Source organism: Schistocerca serialis, chromosome 2 (genome assembly GCF_023864345.2).
Source record: "Schistocerca serialis cubense isolate TAMUIC-IGC-003099 chromosome 2, iqSchSeri2.2, whole genome shotgun sequence".
Taxonomy (NCBI): domain Eukaryota; kingdom Metazoa; phylum Arthropoda; class Insecta; order Orthoptera; family Acrididae; genus Schistocerca; species Schistocerca serialis.
In genome coordinates, this window is record NC_064639.1 from 1,137,723,949 (window position 1) to 1,137,750,422 (window position 26,474).

At 40.7% G+C, this 26,474-nt stretch overlaps 1 protein-coding gene across 1 annotated transcript in view; it reads left to right on the forward strand.

Moving 5' to 3' along the window:
• The first annotated feature begins 1,003 nt into the window (after positions 1 to 1,003).
• LOC126456669 (glutamine-rich protein 2-like) overlaps positions 1,004 to 26,474 on the forward strand; it is a 149,335-nt gene continuing 123,864 nt past the window's right edge. Inside the window, exons 1-2 of the mRNA XM_050092411.1 lie at positions 1,004 to 1,141; positions 8,927 to 9,049. Coding sequence (XP_049948368.1) covers positions 1,004 to 1,141; positions 8,927 to 9,049 — 261 coding nt within the window. The remainder of the gene's footprint in view (positions 1,142 to 8,926; positions 9,050 to 26,474) is intronic.

Genomic DNA, 26,474 nt, shown 5'->3' on the forward strand with positions numbered 1-26,474 from the left:
AATCCAGTGTTTGAAATCTTGGGCAAATAAAAACTGAAAGAGCATATTTCACCAAAGTCGTCCTGATGAGTATGTAATTAAGCCCATTGTGTACCAGTATGTTATTCACAGGCAAATTAAATTTATAGTTATCTGTAATATGTACAGAAATATACACAATTATATTCAGGTAGTCCACTACCATCTCTTTTGTTCCCATCACCCACACATACATTGTAATTAATCGTTACAGAAAATAATTTGTGGTTGCATTGAAAATTGAATATAAAGCAACTAGATTTAAGGTAAAGTTTTGCATTATGGATCACAGTAACTACACATAACTCAGTAATAACAGCAATTTTATGCCAAAACAATATCTGACTTACATCCAGTTACAAATAGAGTCATTTAGGTTCATGAAAGAGTATAAAGTAAATTATCCCTCTTTACTAATACAGGTTTCGACAGAATGAGTAGTGATAAATAGATGTGTGGCATCTTTCTAAGAGTGGAAGCACATGAAAAATTTTAACTTATGTGAATGTATTAATAACATCAAATCTCCCAAAAATGTACCATGAAAGGTTTGTATTAAGAAACTTATCATGTTAAAACAGATACCACCATGAGTTATATTACTGAGTAGCCAGAGGAAACTTCTTGCAAAACTATGGGATGAGATGTTTGCACTACAATTATTCTAAATGGATTTCTGGAGTAACTGAGAAAGTTTGATGTGGTGGATAGTACCTTCCTAATAATTACATTTTTTTATATAATTTAATTTTGATGCATTAACTGCAAATAATTCCAAAAAAGCTTCACAGATTCAAAATGGAGTTCTTTTTTAGCAATCAGGGCATTGACTTAAAGTTTTAGTTAAAAACTGTCTCTGTATATATTTTGTATGTGAATTTTATTGTGTCTCTACATTCCACAGATTGAGGCACGTGATCAAGATGCTTTCCAACCATGCGCAAGAGTGAAAGATATTGAAGAGCGTATGGCAACCTATGCGAATATGTTACAAAACATGGAACTTAACTTTTCATCTCAAGTAGAGAACTTGCAGCTCCAAATAGGGGATCTGGAGAAAGAGCTGGGAGTGTTAATGGAAAAATTTAATGCTGATGAAACAATGCAAGAGTCATCATTACAGGTAGGTTATTCAGCAATTGTTTTCTATTTTCTTATTTTTTAGAAATGTGAAAGACAGTAATTCCTGTATCAGCTTAACAAAATAGTGGAAAATAATAAACTGAAAAAATTAAAATTACTTTAGCACTTATTTTTTAATATCAGTGACCTGCCACATAATGTGAGTTATATAGTTTTCTGCCGCATTATGTTACTTATTAGTTTCTTTTCTATTTTGAAATGACCACTATGCAAGACATTCATATCATATGAATCATTTAAATGATTTAGCAACAATGATACTAGATTTAACAATAGGGACAGCAAACAGAGTACATATTGTCACTTAATTGCAACCAAACACTGTGCGTACAGTAGCTGAACTTTCACAAGAGTAAAATTTTATACCACTCAGTAATCAAATATTTACTGAAGTTCAACTTTTTACATTCTTAGGACTGTAAATAGGTGGATCAATTTCTTGAAAACATCAAATTCTGTGCTTGTCTTCACTGTAAAAATTATCTCACTTGCCACTGGCACAAATGAAAGCTTGTCTACTTTATGTGCTTGTGGGTTTTTTGGCTATAGCGATGGACCATGCACAGAAAACTCCAACTTATTATGATAAGACACTTTTATGAAGGTTTGTATAATTACAGAAAACACAAGAAAAACACTCCAGAAATTCATGACACGCATATCACTCAGTCAAGTAGTAGACAGACCGCCAAAGAATCTCGAGTCTCCAAAGACCATTTACTCTGTGCTTCACTGGTGAAGTTACTGACGGTGGTCGACTGTCGTCACAGAGACTCCCCCCCACCCGCATCCCCCCCCCTCCCCCCACGGCCCCCGGGAGTGCAGAACACTGGGGGAAGGTGGCGTTGTGGGATGCTCGCTGGTTGATAACACCGTGTGCTAAGAGTCAATACTGTCTGTGCAGGGAGGACTAGTGCTCGTATAGTCCGCCATCCAGGGGGGAGGGGGGGGGGGGGGGCGGGGAAGGGCAGACTGATCGACCTGCACGTGTGAATTGGACTGGCACAGAAGATGTCGTCCATCCGTCCATCCAGTACAGGTGGAGAGGGGGTTTCGAATCTTAAACATCGCGTCGGTGCTGAACGTTGCAGCTATGGTAGCCATATCCACCCCATTTGGGATAGGGACTGTGCTGAGGATGGTGATATGTGACATGGGTGTGGACCCACATGAAGTGTCCCCTAGGTGGATGACGAAGCTGGAACCCTTGTGGAGCTGCAAGGAAAGCTCATTGCGTGGGGACTCAGAGGTGTTGATTAAGATGCAAATTTCATCGACAGTGGATGTAGGGGGCACTAGGGGGTGGAGTGGGGGGGAAAAGTAACGTAGTTCAGGAGAAACCACTGGAACACTCTGCGGGGGTATTGGGTGCCAACACTTGGGATGGGGTAATGTCACACGCAACATGTGGTTGAGCTGGAGGTTGTGGATTGCCACACGCAGTGCCTGTGTGAAACGAGGGTAGAGTATCATCATAACGCAACCACTGAGTTGCCCACAGGTGTAGGGTCAGTGCACATATGATCATGGTAGGGCGCAGGGGAGTAGGTGGTCTGTGTGAGATCGGGGTCGTCACCTGATGGAAGAACACACCTGTGGTACAGGTTCCTCGATCGTCCAGGCTGGTTTCACCTGTTGGAGGGAAACTGTTTGCTGGCGGCCACTGATGAGGATGTCCATAGTATTGTCTGTGCAAGCCACTACTCGATGCGGGCCAGAGTAAGGTGGCTGTAATGCCGGTTTGACTGTGTCATCCCATAGCATAACGAACTCGCAAGACTCCAGTGCCAAATGCAGGAATAACCAAGGACGGGTACGTGGTCATGGAGGAGGCGTGCGAATCATGGCTATGTGTGTCCAGACATGCTCAATTAGCGTGGGGAGGTCGGATAGGTCGGCGATTGCTTCGTCACTGATGAATTCTGCGGGGAGAACTAGGATCTTGTCATACAGGAGCTCTGCGAGTGAAGCTTGGAAGTCTGCCTTGTAAGCCATGTGTATTCCTAGCATAACCCAGGGAAGGGCGTCACACCACTTACCACGGTGGCACATGACGCCTCTTTCAGAGTGCTGTGCCACCGCTCAACAAGTCCATTGCTCTGAGGGTGGTAAGCTGTTGTGCGGAATCTATCCACCCCACAGAGGACGCACAGTTTGTTAAACAGCAGGGATTCAAACTGTCTTCCCTAGTCGGTGGTGATGGATGCAGGGTAGCCAAATCGAGCTATCCAGGAGGATACAAATGCGTGTGCTACAGAATCTGCTGTGATGTCCTGCAGGGGTATTGCCTCCACCAAACGTGTAATGCAGTCAATGACGGACAGGATATACCTGAAACCATCAGATATGGGTAACGGTCCTACGAGGTCCACATGTACATGTCGGAAGCGGCATTTCGGGATGTCAAATTTACCTAGACTGGGTTATGTGTGCCTGCCGACTTTACTGCACTGGCACTGTAAACATGCACGAGCCCAAGTACGACAATCTCTCTTCACACCTGACCACACAAAGCGTTCTGCAACCAGGCGCATAGTAGCCTTAGCACCAGGATGTGCCAGTGAACACTTGGCAATGCAGCACAGGGGGAACAATAGGCCGGGCGGTGCCCATGGATGTATCACACCACAGTGGCCTGGTTGAGTCCGGTAGGTTGCACGAAATGATCTGAAGGTAAGTATCTGGGTCCTGTTGGAGGTTGTGCAATTCGGTGTCCCTGTCCTGTAAGTGGGCCATTCATCGAAATTAATGGGGGACGAAATTGCAGTGATACGCGATAGGTGGTCAGCCACCATATTTTCTGAACCTCAAATGCAATGGATGCCTGTTGTGTATTGGCAAATTAAGTCCATTTTCCGAAACCTACGTGGGTGGAGGTCAGCAGCGGGCTTACGGATAGCCTCTGCAAGGGGGCAATGGTCTGTGAAAATTGTTATATTCCTTCCTTCGATGTCTGTGCAGAAATATTTTACAGTTTCATAAACTGCAAGCAATTCTCTGTCAAATGCTGACCATTTACGTTGAGCTGTAGATAGTTTTTTGGAAAAAAAACCTGAGTAGTTGTGTCGTGTCATTGACATGCTGTTGGAGGACTGCACCAATTGCAAAATCACTTGCATCCACTGTAATAGAGATGCAGGCATCTGGCAAAGGGTGGGCGAGAGTGACACCATGTGCTAACGCTGATTTAAGGTCTTCAAAAGCTCTCACCATGTTGTCAGACTACTGTCCTCGGCGGCTGCCTGAGGTTTGTTTCTCGGCCAATGCGTCAGTCAAACGGGCTTGAATTGCTGCCGCCATTGGCAGGTTACGATGGTAGAAATTGACAGTTCCAAAAAACCGGCATAATTTGTGAAACGGCACTGGGAGAGGTAGGTCGCGAATGCAGTCAACCCGCTCCTGCATGGGGCATATACCTTCCGAGGGGACAGTGTACCACAGAAAAGTGACAGTGGTGCAGCAGAGTTGTGACTTGTCATTATTGATCTTGACTCTGTTACGTGTCAATAAGTCCTGTATCGTGGGCAGGTGGAGTTCATGTTCCCTGTCGAAGGGGGAAAAAATTAATATGTCGTCGAGGTATGCATAGCAATATGTGCAGTTAAACAGAAGTGAGTCTATAAAACGCTGCCAAGTTTGGGCCACGTTTTTGAGACCATAAGGCATGTAACAAAATTCATAAAGGCCAAAAGGTGTGATCACTGCTGTCTTTGGTATGTCACTCTGTTCCATTGGTATCTGTAAATATGCCTTGCAGCAGTCCAAGACACTGAAGATGCGTGCTCCGCTAAGTACTTGCGCAAAGTCTTGTATGTGAGGTACTGGATAATTGTCTAATACCGTCCATGCGTTGAGGTGATGATAGTCGCCACAGAAGTGCACTGTGCCTAAATGTGTGGGCGAGGACCAGTTATTGTCTGATGGGCGAACAATACCTGCCAGTAAAAGTTCCTCCACTACGGCTTTAGCAACGCATAGTTTATGTGGTGGCAGTCGGCGTGCTTTATGATGAACTGGTGGCCCATCTGTCATGACAATTTTGTGTGTCGTGCCATTTGTGATAGCATTGAGGTCAGCTGGCGAACTCGCTCAGGCGCAGTCGCGAACGAGAATTGGTAGCACGCAAGAGTTGCTAACCTGATGTGCCGAGGAAGCTCTCTGCATCGGTGGCGACAAAGTTCCACGAGGTGCATCTCCAGTGTCGGATGGTGGCGGCATTGACAGGCATTGTATGAGGCATCGTGCCTCGATGAGGGCTTGCATAGCCGATGATATGGCACAGTTCAGTTTGGCATTGTGAGCACGGAGATCGTCGACTGCAGGGCTGGAGCTGGGCAATGGAAGTTGTGAGGCTGTCCGCCAGTGAAGAGCACTCGATGGGAGGTGTGTCAAAGTCATTGGGAAGTTGCGGGGGAGTGGGGGGGGGGGGGGGGGTCGACGAGGCGACTGAACATGCAATATGAGTGGACGAGGCGTGGTGCAATTATGCAGCCGACTGAAAATCTGGAGACAGTCCAAAGTGGAAAAGGAAGCCAATGCCTAATACAGGATGTTCGACGTCAGCCATGTAGAAGGACCAAGTGAATTGTTTGTCAGTACTGAGTTCAATAGGTAACTTGGCCAAACCATTGACATGAAGTGGCAACTTATTTGCTGCTCGAAGGGACAGTTTGGTTGGTATTGTGACCTTAAAAAATGTGGGAGGTATGACACTAACGTCTGCTCCGGTATCGACGAGAAAATACTGGCACAAACCTAAATCCAAAGCGTACAGACGTCCTCGTGAGGTAGGGGATCTGACAGAATTCAATGTCTGTGGGCGCCCCAGCATGTATCCACGGGCCATGGCACCTACTGCGGCCCGCGTGCGGCATTTGGGAATGCGTAGGGCGGACAGAAGTTGCGAGCGGCGTCCCTGAAAGTGGAGTGGAACCAGCATATGCGTGAGTCAGCTGTACTCGTCCCACCAGCCAAAGTGTCAGGCGAGGGGAAGGTGGGTGCTAGTCCAGTTGGGGTGGGGAGAGGCTGTTGCTGACCCACTGGCGGTTCCAGGTCTTGGCCGCTAGATGGCTGCTGTTCCGTGTGCTGTCCGTGATACGCACGCGCCCAGCCTCTACCACCCGACGGTGGAAGTATAATCCCAGGATTACCAACCTCGGCGGTATTAGGCACTGTGCTGCGTGGAGGGAGGTGTCTGTGTCGAATAATGGCGTATGCCTGGCCTGCCAGCCATAGTTTATCCTCGAGTGATGCTGCGGTATGTGGAAGCAAATGTAACTGTAGTTCTTGCGGCAGCTTCATCAACCACAATGCCCAGAGCACTAAGTTTGGCAAGATCTCAGTACTGACCTGTGCACGCAAGCGTCGCCACAGCTGTGAGGGTGTTCTGTCGCCTAAAGTCTCGTTGTAAACTATGTTGTGAATCGTATCGGCTGGCGGACGAGAGAGGCATTCGATGAGTAATGAATGAGCAGAGGCATATTTGTTGCTCTTGGGTGGGTTCAGCAACAAGTCACTGATGAGATCAGGGTGGTCGTGCAGGTGGTTCACTAAACACACAAAACGAGTGCTGTCGTTCGCGATACCATGTATGTCCAACATGTTGTCCACCAAGGTAAACCACGTCACTGGGTTGTCTGGTTGTAACGGCGGCATCTTTGGAAAATGACTGGGGGACCAGTGCTTGCAGGGCTGTAGGAAAGGCACGAAACGTACAGGGATTCTGCACAGTGTTCACTGGTGTGAACTGTTCCTCAGTGATGGGCGATGTGTTGCATTGAACATCCGTTAGCTGTGTAGGCAAGACGTGGTATCCAGTCCTTGTAGGCAGGGAATCTGTACAGCCACACGATGAGCACAGCGTGGCAGGCACAGAAGGATCAACCGCCAATGCAGCCGAAATCTCGAGCAGAGGTGCTAGATCGTGACTGAGTGCCGAGTGACGGGGCGGAACCATGGCAGGTGCATCGCCCGAGGTGTGCACGGGGTGTCAGGACGGGTAGGCGTATCCCGGCGCAGTTGGCGCGAGTGTCCCTTTGACCAGCATGGAGGGGGACACGTTAAATGGCGGACCGCTCTGAAGAGGGGGCGGCCGTACGTGTGGATCCTGAAACTGGACAGCTGCATGGTCCATGTTGTGCGGTAGAAACTCGGGCGAGGGGTTTCCGGAGTCTTGTGCTGGAGGATCATTGTGTCAAGCGTAGAATGCTGTAGAAGGTGTCTGTGACGATGTGTACAGCGCGTGGTGTGGTATACTGGCAGAGGTTAGAGTCGTCCGGCCAGGTGAGGCAAACACAGGAGATACGAACATTCCCGGTGTATTAGTAGTACACAGGGGAAAGCGTTGCGCTAAACAGTCGAATTCACAGTCGAATGTCCATTCTGCGGTCGTGGTGTCCTGCAGTGCTGGAAAAACTGAAGGCTGCGACATTCTCTATTGGCGCGAAACCGGTGATACACAGTAAGCGAATACAACGTATTTTCGCGACTTGGGGTCACCAGTGTGGGTTTTAGGGCTATAACGACGGACCACACACAGAAAACTCCAACTCATTGTGATGACACTTCTACTAAGGTTCGTATGATTATGGAAAACACAAGAAAAACACTCCAGAAATTCACGACACACATATCACTCAGTCAAGCAGTAGACGGAACGCCAAAGAATCTCGAGTCTCCAAAGACCATTTACTCTGCACTTCGCTGGTGAATTTACTGGTGGTCGACTGTCACCACATGCTTTTATTCTGTTAGCTTCCTTCTTTGGTATCCTATTTGGAGAAACTTTGTTAATTCAGAAATAATATTTTTTACCACACAAAAGTGCAGTGAGAATAGTCTGTGGTGTTAGTTTGCAAACCTTTTTGTAGCGTGTTGTTCATGCATCTTGGAATGTTTATTTATGATCAGAATGTTAATTCTGCCATTCCTGAACAAACACTTCCTCGTAGAACTTGTGATTAATACATTAGACTAATTCAGAAAACACTGCAGCATTCATTCAGTGAATATATTTCAGGATTGACAGTTTTTATTACATTTTACATCCACCATCAAATAGTGGAAAAAAAAGAGTACACATAGTAATAAAGTTTACAACTACAGGTTCTCTGTGTTGTTGCAGTTTATGGTGTGATGATGGCTACAAAGTCAAAATCCAGTTGTGTTCAAACAAACTAATATGTGACGAAGACTACAAGTTCTAAAGTTTATTTTCATATGAAGGTACTGGTCTCCTCTGAAGCAACCTCATTTTTTGATTCAGTGAACAGTTGAAACAAAACTGATTTTCACTGTTGTAGAGTTTCCTGTTCAATAGACACCCAGAAGATCTGAGAAAAAGGCAGATTTGCCTCTGGTTTTCAAGTCCAAGATAGAGGTTTCCTTGTGGCACATTCCTTCTGTTCTGTGCAGAAGTTCCCCTCTGTAGTTTTGTGTCTTTCAGCATTGTGCATTACCTCTTTATGCAAACATCAGCAAATATTTTGTCTCTATGTATTTATTCTAATTTTTTTCGATTTTAGTTTTTTAGGAAGTGTTCTGTAACATGTAAAATTAAGTTGGTTTGAATCATATGTTATATATTCCCATGGAACACACATGCACTCACACACACACACACACACACACACACAGAGAGAGAGAGAGAGAGAGAGAGAGAGAGAGAGAGAGAGAGAGCAATACTTATTATTAATTTGTAATTTTCAGTGTTTCTCTTCCATATAGCTCCAATTTTTATGACAATTTTTAAATTTATGTTTTCCAGGATCTCTCAGGCTTGACTGAACTATACAACAAGATACAAACATTACAAATTGAGATGGACAATGTGACCACCACAACAACACAGCTTATGGATGACCGTGAAGAACGACAAATGCACATTAACGTAAGATTTCAGTGGCAACCCCTCCCAGTAATAAAAGAATATCATTGTTGAATATCAATAGTGTGGTAAAAAACAGTTGTTTCCAAAAGTCAACTGATAAGTACAATGCCAGGTAATATTTTTAAGTGTACAAGCAAGTCTAATGAACAGCTTCATCATGAAATAGTGAACTCAAATGTAAAAAATTATCAGCTATGCTGGGACTACTGTGCAGTATTCTATATGAGAATGACAAGTAACCGACTGTCTACTCCCATAATGGCTACTGCCAAACCATGGCAAACCACAAACTTGACCATCGATTTCCTGAAAATGCTGCACACCTCAACACAAATGAATTCAACATCTGCTTCACTAGGTGAGCCATTTGGATACTACCTTCCAGCACTAGATTCTCTGAACTATGCAGGTGGGAATTGTCTCTCCGGCATATCCTGCACTCTTGCACTCCTCCTGGTCTAAACCTCTGCTAACCTGTGTTTTTTAGAGCTTCACCTCATCTTTTCCCTTCAGTCTGCTGTCTGGACCACTTCTTCCCCTGCCAGACAGTGCACTTCCACCTCCTATTGCTCTTCCCATGCAATCATTTTCTCTCCTTCTCTCTCCCTTCTTTTCCTTCCTCTCCACCATTCTCCCTTTTTCTCTTTCCTCACTGTCTCCCCCTTCATATACACCTGTCTCTTCTTTCCTCCCCTTCCTGAGCCCCTCCCTATCCCTCCCTTTCTCTATCTCTTATACACCCTACCCTCTGAACTGCTTTTGTCTTGTTATGCAGCTGCTGAGTGTCTTTCCCTACCCCCTCCCTATCTCTGTCCCCTCAGGCTACCATTATTGCTCTCAGTAAGCATGTCAGTCTCTCTGTGGCTGTGAGTATGTGTGTTAGGGTGTTTGTGTGATTGTGTGTGTGAATGTGTGTACTTTTGCTAGAGAAGCAGCAAGAACTCAAAATCTTGAGTGAATACCATTTTCTATTGCATGTTTCTATGCATCACTCATCAGTCAGCTATAGGCCTTTCCTTTATTTTGTGTATTGCTCCTTTCAGGAATTTTTTATGACTGTAAATTTATGTTTTACAGTCATAACATCCTTCAAAGTCACTGAGATATTTATAAAAAATTAAATTTGAAAATTGTCTCTCTCCTCATGCTCAGTATAAATTTCTGTGGACACCCATGTCCTCATCACAATTAACTATATTCTGTGTGCACTTCAGGAGATAAACAAATGCAACTACTTGCTCTGTTGTAGGTATTATACAGAAGTGTGCAGTAAAAATATTGTTTGAAGCTGAAAATTTAAGGTTATGCAAAAGCCTTTTTATGAAACTGGGGCTTCTTACACTCACATTTGAATACATTTACTCCCTAATGGTATTTGCAGTTAATAATAAGAGTGAATTTAGGATGAACTGTGAAAGTCAGAAGCATCATACCTGAAGTAGCAATAATTTTCATATAGACCTATGCCTAGTCTTGTTTCCAGAATGAACTTTTACAACCTGGAGCAAAAGTCTTTAATGGGTTGTTGGGAGACACCAAGCAGGAAAATGGAAAAAAAAGTATCTTATTGATCTTATTGTGTATCAGAATATTTGAAGTCATGGTTGTAAATTACGTTTAACACTAATGTCCATATTAAGCAGGTTTCAACATTTCCAGTATATAGAGAGCTGATGATGTTCTCTAAAATCAGTGAAGTTACATAAATGATTTCTATGCTGTAGTAAATAAGAAAAGCAGCAGCTGAGTCTTGAAAGAGGACTGCCAGTCTTTTCTTTCTTCCACTGTACCTACAGTTCAATTAATATAGCCATTTAAAAAAAGAGTAGTCTAAAAGCTATTTACATAGTGTGAGAAGATTAGTACAAGTTTTAGCTGCTTGTCGGTATAAATTTGCAGAAGTAGCTTCAATAACAGTTTCAGCCTGTTATTATATAACTAAAGTTATTCCATGTCTCTCAAGGCTCTCCATTATGGGATTTACAAAACATTATGCATGACCAAATGAATGAATCATAAATATGTTTCAGAACTGGATTTTATGAATGTATGCTCTACACTTTTATCTTCTAGAATCCAGCATTTCTTTTAGTGAGAAAAATCAGTTTATGGTAATGGCTCTGAATGCAGTTAAAAACAAAAAAATATTATGTTCTTTCTACACAGAGATAGTTGATGATGACAGACAGGAGGATGAGTGAATGTGTAGGAAAAGTTTACATTTATTTCTAAGTTTTTTTGCACCTGTTGGGTAGATTGTAGTGACATTTCTTGCTAAGTATGAAGTGTGTTCCTGTGTCTCCAGTAGTTTGTAAATGTATACAGCTGTGAGTCCGAGATGTTATAAGTGGTGTGTGAAAGTTTGTGTTATACTCCATTCTTTAATGAATATCTTCTTTCAAAGAAACTAGTTCATCAATTTGTTGGTTATATTTCCACAAAATGTTACAGTCTATCAGGAAGGTACAGTACTTTGAATGTATCATAAACTGATATTTTGCATAATCCATTATCAAACTGAGTGCACAACTGAAATTCTGTATGTTGTAAGCAATATTGAAGGAAAGGCAAAGAACTCTAATAAAAATTATTATTGGATCATTCTGGCTGGAGCAAATGACATAGAAAGAGATTTCAGAGACTTCCAAAGTCCTGTTAGCAAGCTACTTTCAAAAACAACTAACACAAATGTGATTCTGTGCACAGTGCCCTGGACATTTGACAGGACAAACTGTAATGATAGAACATGTAAAATAAACAAGTTCTTAATGGAAAATGCTATACGGAGCAATTAAACTAACTGAATGTTAATTTGTTTTTAAGGAGGAGTGACTACACAGGACCTATACTTGATCTGGTTATGAAAGGAAAGGAAAAACTTTATGGGTACCTACATCGTTCAGCTATGCTACAGGCCATCAGTTAGTTGCTTACAACAAGAAGAACTGACTGCCACTGAAAATGAGAGATCATAGTCTGGCAAAATACCGGCAGCCACAAAAAAAAGATTATCAATAAATATACCTTCCATAGTACAAATAGCTGGTAAAGAGCCAGGACAGAAAACTATATTCCCAATTGGGGGGGGGGGGGGGGGAGGGGGGGACACTGGGGAAGCATTAGTACCGGAGAAGACAACATAAGACAAAAACAGCAGATAACAGTGGACAACCAGGCAGAGGACAGCTTCCAAAAAACACAAGGAAGATTTTTTATGACCCAGTCCACTGCAGAAAAGTAAAACAAAGATGAAGTCTAGGACTCCCAAGGTGTGATGATCAAGCCAGAGATGGAAAGAAAACTATTCACTTCAAGGAATTAATGAGGCAAGAGATGCACCTCATATAGAACTGAGAAATTCTCTCTCTCTATTATATCATAATGTACAGCACACGAACTGCAAGTTACACGGACTAAAGAGCCTTTTGAATGATACAGTGAAGGTGGTTTCTGTCTTGCACATAACTAAACACTGGCTGCAAGAAATACAAAAATTTCAGACTTCCATATGATTAGCAGATTTTGCAGGGAAACATACAGAGGGGGCTATTAAATCTAAGGAAATAAGATTTAATACATAAAAAAAGATAACAGTGGACAACCAAGCACAGGACAGCTTCCAAAAAACCATCCTAAATCAAAGCATGGAGTGCTGTAACACATAACAGAAAATAGCATTCACACTAGTTTTCAAGCATCAGCTCTTTTGTACACACATTCACACATGCAACCACAAAGACAACCAAATGCATATTCCTGTGACCACAGCAATATTAATTATGGATACTCAGTTATTGAAAATAGTTGCCTGAGCTGATGAAAGTGGGGAGGGTGTAGGGAAGGATGCAAGGAAGTGGTAATGGTAAAGAGGCAGGTCTTTGGACAGATGACTTCACAGCCACTCAACAAGATTAAAGTTTTATTTATTTATTTGTCCATATAAATCTCTTTTTCAGTACATATCTCATACACAGGTTATTGGACAGAAAACCTTTTTATCTATTGGTTTTTCAATCATCAAACATACATTATTTAAATTTTTATGACAAATTGGATCTATACAGTTTATAATTACAATTTTATAAATACTGTATATTTTTCACTTATTACTCAATTAAAGATACAGATTACATTATTTCCTGCATGAGACACTGAGAGATTGAATAGTAGCAGTTTTTCAGAAGGTAGGTTGTCACAGACTTTTTAAAGCTCTGTAGTTCAGGAAGAGATGTTATATGTCTATGTAATTGGTTGTATAATTTTGTTCCTGCATGATATACACATTTTGGCATAGTGTGGTGTTACAATGATTAACATTTATGTCACTGTCTGACCTGGTACTGTAATCATGGACTCTTTTACTTTGAGAAAAAAGATTTTCTCTTCTCAGTATACTTTTTTTGACATGCATGACTACTTCCAGTATATAACTGCAGCAAAGGGGTAAGGTCTTTAGAACTTTAAAGAAAGGTTTGCATGATTTTCTGTTGGTCACTTGTTTCATTATTCTTATAATTGCCTTTTGTTTCCTGAAAACTGTTATGGCCTGATGTACGTTTCCCCACAAGATTAAAGAAGTGCAGAGGGTATAACAAGAGACATAGGAAGAGTGACAGGGAACTGTGTGGGGGGGGGGGGGGGTGAAGGGGAGTAAAAAAAGGTGAATATGAAGAGGGAGAAAGGGAGGGGAGAGAGAAGGGAGAGGCATTGAAAAGGAGAGAGAAGAGAAGGAGAAAGAGAGAGGGAGATGGAGAATGCTTGCGTGGTGGGGTTGAGCAGGAGTGGTGGGAGAAGGCAGTACTCAATTTGAGCGGCGAAGGAATGATATAGACAGAAGTGAGAAGGGAACAAGCAAGGTTAGGCAGTGGGAACAGGTCAGTGGAGGCTTAGGCCAGGGGATTGCAAGAGAACAGAATTTGTTCGAGAGACAGTTTCCAGTTACATGGTTACTTGTCATGCCCACACAGAATGTTGTACAGTAATTGCAGCAATCTGATTTATGTCATGGTGGCTTTCACACAAGGCTGTGCCTTTAAGTGGGTAGGAAACACCTGTGATTGGACTACTGTAGGAGGTAGTGGGTGGATATAATGGACAGGTCTTGCACCTGGGCCAATCACAAGGGAGTGACCCATCAGGTGCAGGATAGGGAGTAGTATTGGAATAGGGGACATTTTGTAGATTGGGTGGGAGGCAGAAGACTACTTTGGGGGATGTGGGTAGGATTTTGGGCAGGATACCTCTTATGTCAGGATCCCTCATTGCAGCACGCGACATGAGGTATTCGAAGCCCTGGTGGAGGATGTGGTTGAGCTTCTCAAGGCCAGAGTGATACATGGTGATCATAGGAGTGCTGGTTGGTGACTGGTTAACAGAATTACTGGTGTCAGAGGAGCAGATGGCATGGGAGATTTGTTTATGGATGAGCTGGACAAGATATTGTCTGACAGTAAAGGCTCTAGGATAAGGTTATCAATATATTCTGACGGCTCACACATTCCATTGCATATGCAGTGTCCATGGATGACAAGGCTGTATGGAAGAGACGTTTTGATATGGAATGGGTGATAGCTGTCAAAGTGGAGTTACTGTTGGTGGTTGGTGTGCTTGATATAGGCAGTCATCTTTATGGAGCCACCTGAAGAGTGGAAATCAACATCATGGAACATGACTTGTTGAGCTGAGAAGGACCAGTTGAAGTGGTTTTGCAAGTAGGTGTTGAGGTTATGGAAGAAAGAACAAAAGTTGATCTTGCCTTGAGTCCAGACCATGAAAATGTCATCAGTAAATCTGAACCAGACAAGAGGTTTGATGTGTCAACTGGACAGCAAGGATTCCTTCAGACGGCCCATAAACAAGTTGGCATAGGGTGGTGCTATGCAAATACCCATGGCAGTACTGTGGATTAGTTTGCAGCTCTGGCCTTCGAAGGTTTACAATTGTTGACCATTGTTGTTGTTGTTGTTGTGGTCTTCAATCCTGAGACTGGTTTGATGCAGCTCTCCATGCTACTCTATCCTGTACAAGCTTCTTCATCTCCCAGTAACTACTGCAACCTACATCCTTCTGAATCTGCTTAGTGTATTCATCTCTTGGTCTCCCTCTACGATTTTTACCCTCTACGCTGCCCTCCAATACTAAATTGGTGATCCCTCGATGTCTCAGAAGATGTTCTACAAACCGATCCCTTCTTCTAGTCAGGTTGTGCCACAAGCTCCTCTTCTCCCCAATTCTATTCAATACTTCCTCATTAGTTATGTGATCTACCCATCTAATCTTCAGCATTCGTCTGTAGCACCACATTTCAAAAGCTTCTACTCTCTTCTTGTCCAAACTATTTATCATCCATGTTTCACTTCCATACATTCCATACAAATACTTTCAGAAACGATTTCCTGACACTTAAATCTATACTCGATGTTAACAAATTTCTCTTCTTCAGAAACGCTTTCCTTGCCATTGCCAGTCTACATTTTATGTCCTCTCTACTTTGACCATCATCAGTTATTTTGCTCCCCAAATATCAAAACTCCTTTACTACTTTAAGTGTCTCATTTCCTAATGTAATTCCCTCAGCATCACCCGACTTAATTCGACTACATTCCATTATCTTCGTTTTGCTTTTGTTGATGTTCATCTTATACCCTCCTTTCAAGACACTGTCCATTCCGTTCAACTGCTCTTCCAAGTCCTTTGCTGTGTCTGACAGAATTACAATGTCATCGGCGAACCTCAAAGTTTTTATTTCTTCTCCATGGATTTTAATACCTACTCTGAACTTTTCTTTTGTTTCCTTTACTGCTTGCTCAATATACAGATTGAATAACATTGGGGAGAGGCTACAACCCTGTCTCACTCCCTTCCCAACCACTGCTTCCCTTTCGTGTCCCTCGACTCTTATAACTGCCATCTGGTTTCTGTACAAATTGTAAATAGCCTTTCGCTCCCTGTATTTTACTCCTGCCACCTTCAGAATTTGAAAGAGAGTATTCCAGTCAACATTGTCAAAAGCTTTCTCTAAGTCTACAAATGCTAGAAACCTAGGTTTGCCTTTCCTTAATCTAGCTTCTAAGATAAGTCATAGGGTCAGTATTGCCTCACGTGTTCCAATATTTCTATGGAATCCAAACTGATCTTCCCTGAGGTCGGCTTCATCATCTGGCAATTTTAATTTAGAAAACCCCTTTGAACTGCCTAAACAGTCAGAGTACAGAGTTGTGCTTCGGGACTTCAACGTTAATTTCAGGGATAACTGTACAAAGGACAGCAACTGCTTTATATGCAAAGAAAATATAGTATGAATATACGTGTAGAAAATACCACCAGGTATGGCAGCAAAAGTGAAACTAGTATTGACCAAATATTCATTAATAAATCAAAGTGTGGCTATGAAGCTAAGGCCATGGATACAGGTTTCACTGGTCATCAAGCAGGTGAAACTGATTATATAGAAAACTCATAAGAAAAGTAAGACTGACAAATATATTGAAAGAAGATTAATTAATTAAGATGGTATTTGGATCTTTATCTTCATGTTGAAAAATGTAAACTGGGAAAAGGTAACCAAAAGTTCTGTAGATGTAAAATTGGCATTGTCTTGCCTAATTACGAATACTGTTATGATATTTCATACCCTCCAAAGAAAATTAAAATTAACAAAGAAATCAGATGCATGGATAAGAAGCAGAATCAGAAAGTAATCAATAGGTCTCCAATTCCACATAAAAATGCAAAGCAGAATACTACTTTGAAACCATATGTGAAGTTCCATATGAAAAAAAGGGAAGCTATAGGTGCAGCAAAAAAGTGATATAATGATCCACACATCAGAAAAGGGAACAACAAAATGAAATCAATATGAAACATAAATAATGCTGCAAGCAAACATAGTAAAACAAATAATAAATTCACCATAAAATGAAATGAAATATTTGATGATCAACTTGTAGTAGAAATTATATTTGTTGCTCACTATATTAATGTAGCTCCGACCAAAAGTAAAACAGTCCAAAGGAAGATGTAGAAATTCCAAAACATAAAAGAACAATGTACAAATGCACAATAATGAATGTCAGATCCCTAGACTTAATAAAAAGAACAAAGTTCTTGTAAATGCACAGAAAGGTTTAAAAAAAGGCAAATCAATGGGAACAGCTCTCTTCAATTTCCTAAAACTCATTTACGAAGCTAGACAGGGTAATGAACTAAATTATGGATTATTTTTGGATCTTTCAAAAACTTTTGACCTTATAAATCATGATCTAATACTTTTAAACTCTATAATTACAGTGTCCATTGTGTTTCCTATGAGTGGTTCAAGTCATCTTTATCTGACAGGAAACAGAGATGTCATGAAGGTAGATTGTACTATTCTGCATATCCTGCATAACGAAAAGTTAATTATGGCATACATCTGGATTCAGTCTGGGTGAAATGCTGTTCTTGATTTTTATTACTGACCTTTTGCTGGTGATAGCACCATCTTTATGAAAGGTAAGAATGATTATGAATTGCAGCAGAAGATTGACAAAATAGTGAAAGTACTGGTAGTAGAAAAAGATAATTGTCTAATTTTTAATTATAAGAAAACTGTGTGGATGAACTTCAACCATACATAGGAAGTGATGATCACAGTGTGACAGGAACAGTTCCCAATGATATGCTGCATGCTTAATATATCACACTTTATATGGAAGAGTACCTATACAACAGGTCTACATAGGATGGTGGTCAAGAATGCACTGACTTACTTCTCTCTCTCCAAATATCCTCCACTCTTTCAAGCCAGAGACATTCAGGTGTTATGTAGAGGTTGATACCCCCACAGAGCTGTCTGCTGGTAGTGCAGAGTACTATGGGATGTGGTGGTTGGTGGATGTGCACAAGCAGATGCATGTGATGGGTCATGCCATGTCTGGTGCTAAGCAGGGAATGAGTGGCCCATTTCTCTTGATGTGTTGTTAAGTGCTGATGCTGTACATGTGGTACTGTGCCAGGTATTGCAGAAGGTGTCTGACACAACCATAGCATGACTCAGATGGTGGAACGAATGGAGGAGGTGGTGATGGAAGCTCATCACAGTCCTGCCCAGCTAACATCAAATCCAAGCATGGGGGTGATGTAGGTGTTCTATGTTGGTTGTCAGCTTCAGTGTCTGGTGCCTCAATGTCTAGATGTGTTGGAGCTGAGTCATCCTGGAGCACCCATTTAGATTTAAGTCGAGTTAGTGAGATGGTTACAGGTTTTCTTCACATTAGAACATCAAATATCTGTGGACCACTTTTGAGCACCCTGTATGGAGCTGTAGAGCTGATCATATGGCATTGCCTCACAAAATCACAAATGAGAGTCTTTTATGTATAAACACTTTTTGGGTTGAATGAGTTGAAGGGGGCAGAATGTGCATGTCCCTAATATGTTCTTGAACATGATGCACTAGTGTAGGTAAGTCCACCTGTTTTGTGATTTGTAGGCTGAGTGAATACTACAGGCAGGACAAGTGGCTCACCATAGACCAGCTCTACCAGAGACACCCATAGAGTGTGTTTGTATGCTGAGTAGCACCCATGAGAGGGCCTCAGTGCAGAAAGGATCCGACACCAACAGGGATCCAATGATGTTGAGGTGGACATGCCAGATCCAAGTTTTTTGGATGGGAAAGCAACCAAACTGAGGCCAGGTGTGATGGTCTGTCTTACTACAGTGGCACGCGAGACATCTTTTGAGTTCAGAGACGACAGTATTGTGATGTTTGCCCATAGGAATCTGTCCATAACTAGGTGTACCATTGCCTTTATGCCATGATGACTTACATTGTGGAGCTTCTCGAATATTTTGTGGCACATCGCATGAGGCACTAGTGAGCATTGCCCGTTCTGTAAAATGTCAACATTTGATACAAAGGTTTGTGTCATAGTTGTCGAGTAGGTTGTCGATGCTCAGGTTGTTCACTTGCTTGGCTGGCATTTGTTCACAGTCACATTCGAGAGAAATTGCACTGATGCTTAAAAGGTAGTCAGCAATGATATTGTCTGTGCCGTGGGCATGATATATATTAGTGCTACACTGTGCTATGATGTCTAAATGTCAGAATAGAAGGAAGGAAGGAATATTGGGTATAATGTATTGTCAACATCAAGGTCATTAGAGATGGAGAAAAAACTAAGATTATGTCAAGAATGGGAAAAGAAATTGGACATGCCCTTTCAAAGGAAGTGTCCTGGCATTTGCCAGGAGCGGTTTAGGGAAATCACAGAAAAACTAAATCTGGATGGCCGGACGTGGGTCTGAACCATTGTATTGCCGAATGAAAGTCCATTATGCTAAACACTGTTCCACTTTGCTCAGTCAATGTCAAAGTCATTGTGGACTGGCATCCTGAGACAGGTTCCTGATAGCATCTGCCAGAGGTTTGTGATCTATGTACATGATTACTTGGCAGTCCTCAATATTGTCACAGAGATCCTTGACCACTGTGTGCACCCATAGGACCTCAAGGTCAAAAATTACCACTTTGACTGTGAGAGGCTAGTTTCCCCAAGAAGAACTAAAGCATTTGGGGCACCCAGTCTACCATCTGCTGAAGCACAGCCCCCCATCGCAGTTTGCTTGCGTCAGTCATGAGGGTGAGCTGTGCATCAGGTTTAGGGTGCGTCAAAGTAGTGGCTTGTGTTAGACAGTTCTTCACCTGATGGAATGCTTCTGTCATCCTTGTAGACCACATGACTTTCTTTATGCCATTTTTATCTTTGCCTCCTAAGGCATTCACAAGTGAAGCTGCATGAGGGAGGCATTGCCATAAGAAGTTTAGGATTCCAAGCAATCGACACACGTCATGGAAAGATTCTGGATGTGGAGGCTTTTTCACCATCTCCACGTTTCCCACTGTCAGTTTGATGCTTGATGTCTTGAGTGTTTGGCCTACTAAGAATACCACCATTCATCAAAGCTGCAACTTTTCTTCATTAATCACAATACTGCCTTGTTATAGCACAACTAGAACTCATTCTAGGCGGTTCAAATGTTCATTGTAAGTTCATGTTTATGGGTCTGCAGCTCTTGTCCTTTCTTTTTGCAGTTGTAGCTAAGTTATAGTTTATGGGTTCCACCTTTTTCCAAATACACTGTTCTTTCTTTTTATTCAAACATGTTTCAGCACCTTTGTGAGGTCATCAGTGGGTTTCTCTTTATTGAATATTGTAAAAGTGAACATACTTTAGGTTTGTTAGATCAGATACAACCTAAAATATGTCCACTTTTTACAGTTTTCGATTTCTGATGATGGCACAGAAGTGCTGAAAGTTGTTTGGGTAAAAAGAAAAAAACAGTGTGTTTGCAAAATGGCGGAACACATAAGCTACAATTCATTGGAATTGTTGGAGAATATGAGTATGCCATTGAGATAGATACCGGTATAGTAGTATGGAAGTTGAAGGAATATTTTATTTTATATAACACTGCAGCAATAAACAGTTTACTTTTATGCTTATATTGAATTGATAATTCAGTTATATAATAAAAACTTCCTCCTATGCACTAAAAAATTCACTAATTGGATAGAATACCCTTTTTTATTAGGTATTCCTTCAGTTTACTCTTGAACTCTGGTGTTTCAGGAGCAAGCAGGAGCAAGGCTTTTGATGACACTGGGTAGAATATTGTAAATTTTGATGCCTGCATAATTTACTCCTTTCTGTATAAGGGTAAGGTTTGACTAGATACTATGAAAGTCGTCTTTTAACCTTGTGTTATGACCATGGTGTTCACTATTGGTTTTGAAGAGAGAGTGGTTTTTATTAATGAAACATGCAAGGAGTATATGTACTGAGATAGCATTGCAAATACCTGTAGTTTCCTAAACAGATTCCAGCATGAGTGTCTTGGTTGCACACCATTCATGGCGCATTTAACTCTCTTCTGAGCAATAGAAACATTTTTTGCCAAGGGCCGGTTGTTCCAAAAGATGATTCTGTTACACAAAAATGCATGGATATATCCAAAATAAGCACCTGTTATGGCACCCTTATGTCTGGTTGATGCAGTTATGTGTAAGGCAAATGTTGTAAAATGTAGACTTTTTTCTAGATCTAAGATATGGTTGGACCAATTTAGTTTTTTAGTTTGCAATCTTTCTACACACCCAGGAACCTAGCTGAGTCGACATGCTTCATTTGTTGTCCGTTACATTCTGTATTTATATCCCCCGGTTTTTTGTGTGCGATATGAAACTGTACATAATGAGTTTTTTTATATATAGTCCATTACAGTTAAACCATTTCAGAATGTCATCAAATGCACTGTTTGCAGAAGTTTCCCAGTTGTTCCTTGTTGCTTTTTCAACTAGAAGAGAAGTGTTGTCAGCAAGTAGGTTGAACTTCCTGACTGATGTGGTGCAGTGTGGGAGGTCATTTATCAATAGAAGAAACAGTAAGGGTCCCAACACTGAGCCTTGAGGCACTACAGTGATGACTGTGTATCACTTGGGTAAAGCTGGGATTCCATTAATGTCAGTAATTATTACCGGTTGTTTTCTATCTGTAAGGTAGGATTTAATCCATATGTCCACTATTTCACTTAACCCATAGTAGTCTGCTTTATTTAGCAGAATTACATGGTTGACACAGTCAAAATCCTTGGATAGCTCACATAGAATTCCAATTGGGGCCGATTCGAGAATTTGATCGGTGAAAGTGAAAAACAGCATCATTAACTGACAGGCATTGGTGGAAACCAAACTGCCATTGTCTGTGAATGTAATGGCTGTTAAGGTGATTAACAATTCTTCTGAATACCAATTTCTCAAGGACCATTGAAAAACTTGTTAGCAGGGATATTGGGCGGTAGTTTGTTACATTGGTTTTTTCACCTTTCTTGAAAAGTGGTTTCACACAGGCATATTTTAATCTTAGTGAACAACACCTTATTTTAGGAATTCATTAAAAATGTGACACAAGACTGCATTTATATAGCCATGACAGTGCTTAAGTATCTTAGCTGAAATATCATCAACCCCATAAGAGTTTTTTTTGACTTAATCTCTCCTATTGTCTTATTGATCTCATAATTGTTATGGGGGTTATCTGCATCTGGCAAACTCTGGTATTCTTAGCTTGTAGAAGGGCTATCATATCACTCACTGAACCTTCACAGCCAGTTTTTTCAGTAGCTGTTAAAAAATGTTTACTGAAGGTATTAGCTATTTCCTCAGTATTTTTTACAATATTTCCATTGTGAATTAATTCTATGCCTGTCATGTACTCTACTTTTTTACCACTCTCCCTTTTTATAGCTTACCAGATTTTTTTTTATTTGTTGTTTGAGTTATCAGTTTCAGATGTTATGAACATAGTTTTGGATTTTTATTACCCTTTTTAAAATATTACTGTACAATCTATAGTCCTGCTTTTTGATTGGATCATTAGATAGGCTTAGGGATTCATATAATTTTTTTTTGTTCTACAGGAAATTTTGATCCCTTTAGTAAGCCAGGGGTCCGTTTTATGGCCTCAGGATTGTTTCTCAGGATTATATTTGGAAATACAATGACACAAACTCATAAGAGTATTGATTAAATTTTTCATTAATACCCCTCTCCATAAATATATGGCTCCAGTTGATCTGCTGTAAGAGAAGGTTTTACACTTCTAAGTTATCCTTATTGGTTGGCCTGACAGTTTTAAAGGAGTGTTTTGTTTCATAACTCAGTTTGATATCATTGACTGTAAGCTGACCATCGTGATCTGACAGACCACCAAGAATTCAACTTACAGTAATACTGCTGCTTCTGTATCTGTCCAGGAATATATTGTCAATTAGGCTCTTACGGGTACTAGTTACTCTAGTTGGAAAGTTAACTAGTGAAATGAGGTTAAATGATTCCATCTGGTGCTGTAGTTTTCTTCTGCTCTCGTTTTTAGTTAAGAAGTTAATATTAAAATCACCCATGATAATTAAATATTGTATATATTTGGTTCAAAAGTTATTCCGTATGGTTTAGAAAGATACGTATTTTCCCTGCAGGAGCCCTGTAAACTGCCATAATTATAAGTGAATTATTGTTTGCAGTAATTTCCTCTCCACAGGCTTCAGAGTGAGAATCTACACAAGTACTTATGTCTATAATGGAGGGAAACATTCCACGTGGGAAAAATATATCTAAAAACAAAGATGATGTGACTTACCAAACGAAAGCGCTGGCAGGTCGATAGACACACAAACAAACACAAACATACACACAAAATTCAAGCTTTCGCAACCAATGGTTGCTTCATCAGGGAAGAGGGAAGGAGAGGGAAAGACGAAAGGATGTGGGTTTTAAGGGAGAGGGTAAGGAGTCATTCCAATCCCGGGAGCGGAAAGACTTACCTTAGGGGGGAAAAAAGGACAGGTATACACTCGCACACACACCCATATCCAACCGCACATACACAGACACAAGCAGACATTACTTATGTCTATGGATTTATATTTTACATTAGTTTTAACGTAGATTGTGGTCCCTCCTTTCTCCTTTGTAGTTCGACAATAGCTGGCTGCTAATGAATATTCATCAATTTGAGGCATTTCAGTTCCACTTGTCACATGGTGTTCTGTAAGACATATAACTTGTGCATGGTGTACAGATTCAACATCATTAATGTCAAGATTTAGAAGCTCTAGTTTGCTTCTGTGACCGTGATGTTTTAATGGAACAACAGAGTTTACTGCTACTGGTATTTCTTAGTTCGTTGCTACAATTTGATAGTTTAGCTTCTCCCCATAAATTTGGACTGTTAGGCAAAATAATATGTCTCAGATTATCACTAGTGTTTACACTTGGCGTAAAGAAACCTTAGGAACAGATTGCTGATGTTTGTCTAACAATATTGTCCACATGATTACCTCTTGAGGCTTATTTCCTATTTCACTCAGCACTTTATTTGCTACAAATCATTTTCCTAGGCAATTTAGATGCAGTCCATGAGTTGTGTGAAATCAGTGGCCAATATTATTTACATTCACTTTAGTAACATTTCTGAAGTATTTAGCAATTGATTCACACTGCTCATTAGCTGCACTTATTTCATAAATCATGCATGACAATTGTGGTAGATCTAGACAATGCGGGATGTCAAGAACAACAACATTAGTATGAGTTAAGTGATTCAAACACGCCTTTAGTTCCTGACAGGCATTTGATGCTTTGTTTTGAAAGATATCATTTGATCCTTCAATTAGCACAACACAATCATTTGTGGATAACTTACTGACTTCTGCCGAGTTTGTATGTTTGCCCATTTCAGTTAAACCTGCACCTGGTTTGATGAATCCCATAGCCACAATCATTGTAGATGCCTCATTTAGTATAATAATAATAATAATAATAATAATAATACTTTATCCAACACCGAATGAGTCATTGCATATGTATAAAAACAGGTTACAATTCTTGATACAAAGCACAATAATACATTCTTCTGAATATGTCATTGATTAACAAAATGAATAAATTACAAATAAAATGGTTTGCTTATCACTATTCACATATTTTTTGAAGCACTTCTTATTCGGCATGTAAGTACGGTCTTCTTGTAATGTGTAAAATGGCTTTTGTAACAGGAATTTCTTTAGCTGAAATTTAAGCTTCATTGTGGGTAGGGTTATAACTTTACTGGGCAGTGCATAGGCTGTCTTTAAACCTGCATATTGTGGACCCTTTTCATAGGGTGCAGTTCTGTGGCTGCTGATGTAAAATTTTTCTTTGTTTCTGGTATTGTACTTATATGACAAAGAAACAAGATGGCACCAAGTGTAAATTGTGGTTGTGTTAATTACCAGAATAAACTCAACATAAACGTTAAAAAGTGTTTAACAAGTAAAAATTTTGATTTATATCGTGATGATATGTGTATCGCGTGTTTTGTTGTTTAAAAAGTTTCAGAAGGAAGACGTGGGGTGGTCCAAAATTGCGAAACTCAAATCGCACATGGAGCTTAGTACCTCATCTTACGAATTGCGAGAGCCAATACAAAGACTTTGCTACTGCAAATCACGTGCCGTGAATGGCATAACATGCATAAACTGTAAAACTGAATACCATTTCACGTGTGTAAAGGCAGATCCAAGACGAAAACTATGGTGTTGCAGAAGATGTAATGAATATGGCCTAGACAAAGCACTACAGAAGAGCGACTGCAAAGTCGAAATTATTGCTATGCTGTTAGAAGAGGTACATGCCTTGAAATACAAATATAACAAAAACAATCAATATGAGTATAAAACAAACAGTGATCTTTTAATTGATAATGATACTAGAACCAGTGGTAACAATTATGTTACCAAGTGTAAAAAATGCGGGAAAACTGCTAAAAGTGGTATAGCATGTGTAAAATGTGAAACAAAATTTAACTTTCGATGCGCAAAGGTGGACTGTTCATTGAAAGGAAATGAGAAATTTACAAAAATGTGGAAGTGTAACATGTGTAGGCCTATTGATATACTAAGAAGGGCCACAAATGTCCCACTAACAAACAGATTTGAAGTGCTCGATGTAGATAGTAATGATGATGCTCTTGAAGCTCATACAGAACATTCTGAATCATCGAATGCTACAGTAACTCTTCCTAAAAGCACTACAGTTTCTAAACTTCAACAAGGAGATCAAATTCCGTGTGATGCTGCTGTCCCTGTTCCGAAAACCATTAAACAAATTTCCCAAGAAGAAGTTAGCGTCCTGTACACAGAACCAAGCAATCAATGTAGTCCAGGAGACCGCCTTCAAAGACAGTGGCAGGCTGTTCCTGTCAAAAATTCGGTAGAGACTATGTAAACTTTCCACCCTTGGAAAACAGATTTAGTGTCCTTGAGCACGTTGATGCTACAGGAAAAAATATTAAAGTAGACTCACAAGACGAGGTGCTCAATACAAGTAAGGTTAATGAAAGTGAAGTGAGTAATAGGTGTAGCAACAATATTACATCAACTGTCAATAGAAATGAAGTGAATAATGGGTGCAGTAAAAATATTACTTCAACTGTCAATAGAAATAATGAAACCGGAAACCCCAAGAAAGCAAGCTGCAATTGCAGACCTAGGCCTGTGAAAATACATTTATATGCAGACAGTCAAGGAAGGAAATTAAGGGCTATAGTTGAGAACAATTCAAGCCACCATATCTCAGCCACAAAGATGTTGTAGCAGGTTCTTCATCAGCAGAAGCTATGGAACTGGCAGTTTTTCTGGCTGGATCAAATGACGTAGCAAGAAATGAAGGAAAAGATTTCTTGTTATCATTAAAGAAGAAACTGCAGGAATTACAAAATACGAAAATCCTCATCTTTTCAATACCATGTCGGCATGATCTTCCATACTGGTCTTGTGTGACTGTTGAAGTGAGAAGAGTAAATGAAGAAATGAAGAAAATTTGTAAATAACTTAAAAATGTCTG